Source organism: Hyaena hyaena, unplaced genomic scaffold (assembly GCF_003009895.1).
Source record: "Hyaena hyaena isolate Hyena2069 unplaced genomic scaffold, ASM300989v1 scaffold_121, whole genome shotgun sequence".
Classification (NCBI taxonomy): domain Eukaryota; kingdom Metazoa; phylum Chordata; class Mammalia; order Carnivora; family Hyaenidae; genus Hyaena; species Hyaena hyaena.
Window position 1 is genome coordinate 2775239 of NW_024080753.1, and position 2025 is coordinate 2777263.

General features: G+C 67.4%; 1 protein-coding gene across 1 annotated transcript in view; it reads right to left on the bottom strand.

Moving 5' to 3' along the window:
• Nucleotides 1–2025, bottom strand: part of DLEC1 (DLEC1 cilia and flagella associated protein) — a 72720-nt gene that overhangs the window by 2522 nt on the left and 68173 nt on the right. The window contains exons 29-33 of the mRNA XM_039237169.1: nucleotides 1826–1918; nucleotides 1627–1752; nucleotides 1420–1514; nucleotides 1153–1237; nucleotides 865–1056 (exon numbers count right to left, since the gene is read on the bottom strand). Of these exons, the coding sequence (XP_039093100.1) occupies nucleotides 865–1056; nucleotides 1153–1237; nucleotides 1420–1514; nucleotides 1627–1752; nucleotides 1826–1918 (591 nt within the window). The remainder of the gene's footprint in view (nucleotides 1–864; nucleotides 1057–1152; nucleotides 1238–1419; nucleotides 1515–1626; nucleotides 1753–1825; nucleotides 1919–2025) is intronic.

Consider the following 2025-nt stretch of genomic DNA (forward strand, 5'->3'; position numbering starts at 1 on the left):
AAATAAAAATATTAAAAAAAAAAAAAAAAAACTTTAAAAAATAAAGGCCACGGCTGTATTGCCAGGCTTGGAAAGCATTGTCCTAGCCCAAGATGTGGGTGTGGGATGGAGAGTGGGGACACAGGGAGACTGAGGGCGTGGGGCTGGCGAGGAGGGTGCCAGGGCTCTGCCTGGGCGCAGGGTGGAGGCACAGGCTTGGGCAGGACCGGGGGTGGGGAGGGCGGTGGAGAATCTCGGGTTTGGATCCAGAATTCTGGTCAGGATCAGATGCTGGGCTCCATCAGCACGTGGGGGGTGAGGTAGTGCTGTCATGAGGTGTCCTTTATCTGAGAGCCCTCGGGCTCCCCATTTCCTTTTAATGTGTATTTGGGGGGAGCAGGGAGAATCCCAGCCGGCTGTGCAGATCTCTACACGGGGCTCCATCGCGGGAACCCCGAGATTGTGACCTGAGCCCACATCGAGAGTCTCGGACGCTTAACCAACTGAGCCACCCAGGCACCCCTCCCTGAGGCATTTTAAAGGGACCTTTAACTACTTGGCGGCAGCCTGCGGTTTTATGGGTTCTCCGGTAGAACCGGGCCTCTGCCTGTGCTCTGGGGCTGCCCTCGGTTTACCTCTGGAGGAGGAAGCAAATGCTAAGTGAGCAGGGGGTGCCCTTCTCATGCAGAGGTCTCCCCGCGCCCCTCCAGGAGGGGGTCCTTGGGGTGGCCTCACATTCTGGAGGAGAACCCGCCTGCTCACCGAAGCTCTGGAAGCGGGTGACACGAGAGGCTGCGTGTCTGGATGCAAACGTCTGCGTGAGGGTGCGAGGGTGACGGGTACGTGAGGTGCCCGCGCGTGCGGGGAAGGAGACCGCCCACTCACCAGCATGTTCTCCGTGGGGCCGAGCACCAGCAGCTCCCCAGCCGAGGCCGGCTCCTGCTCCCGCCCCCGCCCCCCGCCGGCCCCGCCTTGGGAAACCGAGAAGGGCCTGGAGACCCGGAGCCGGAAGTGCTGTGGGATTTCTGTGGTGTTGGTCAGCTTCAGGTGGCGGGTGGTCACCAGCTCGCTCAGCACCTGGGTGGCCACAGAGGTGGGGGTCCGGGTGGATTGGCAGGGCTGGGGGGGCAGCACACTCACCCCGGGGCAGGGCTGGGGGGGCGGCACACTCACCCCGGAACAGGGCTGCTTGGGGATGAGGTCGCTGGCCTGGTGCCAGAACTCCATGCCACGGCCACAGTCCGGCTCCACGCGTAGCCTGCCAGCAACGGGCGAGGCTGGGCTCCTGGGCTCCGGGGGCTCCCGCGGTCCCCGCCCTGCGCATCCGGCCCTGGCCAGCCTTCGCCTGGGCTCCCCTGCTGGCTTCTCCCTCCCATTCCCGTCTCCTTGCTCCCAGAGGGAAGGTGCCCCCCAGACGGGGCGGGGGCCCGGCCGACTCACCGCGCGGGCCTCACGTGGCTGTGCAGGTCCAGCCTCAGGGGCCCCACGGCAAAGTCCTGCCGCCGCCGCCGCCGCCCAGGGAGCTCTCTCTCCACCTGCCGAGGCCAAGACTGATCGCCGGGGGCCCCTGAGCTGAGAAGGCAGCGTGCTGCCCGGGCCTGGCAGAGGCTGCGCCCCCCACCCCACCCCGGGGCCAGGAGGGCTCACCTCGTCGTCCAAGCTCATGAAGCCCAGGGCATAGCCGACACACTCCACTTTGTGCGGGATCTCGGGGCCGAGGACCACGGGTGTGAAGGAGAAGGACACGGTGCCGCTGCCCCCCGCCGGGACCACCTGGCGCACACGGCGGCCGCGGTTACGCGCGGCCCCCCCGGCAGCCCAGGGGCGCCCCGCTGCCCCCACTCACCATCTGCGAGGGGCTGACGCGGTACAGGCGGCCGGAGGGCACCCCGTCGTGCTCCCGCAGGACGACGGAGATGAGCTTCTGCGAGGCCCCGGCCTGTCAGCAGGGAGTCGCTGGGGTCGCACAGCTCCAGGCCCGCCCTGCCCCCCTCCTCCCCCTCTCCCCTGCCCCTCCTCCCCCTCTCCCCTGCCCCTCCTCCCCCC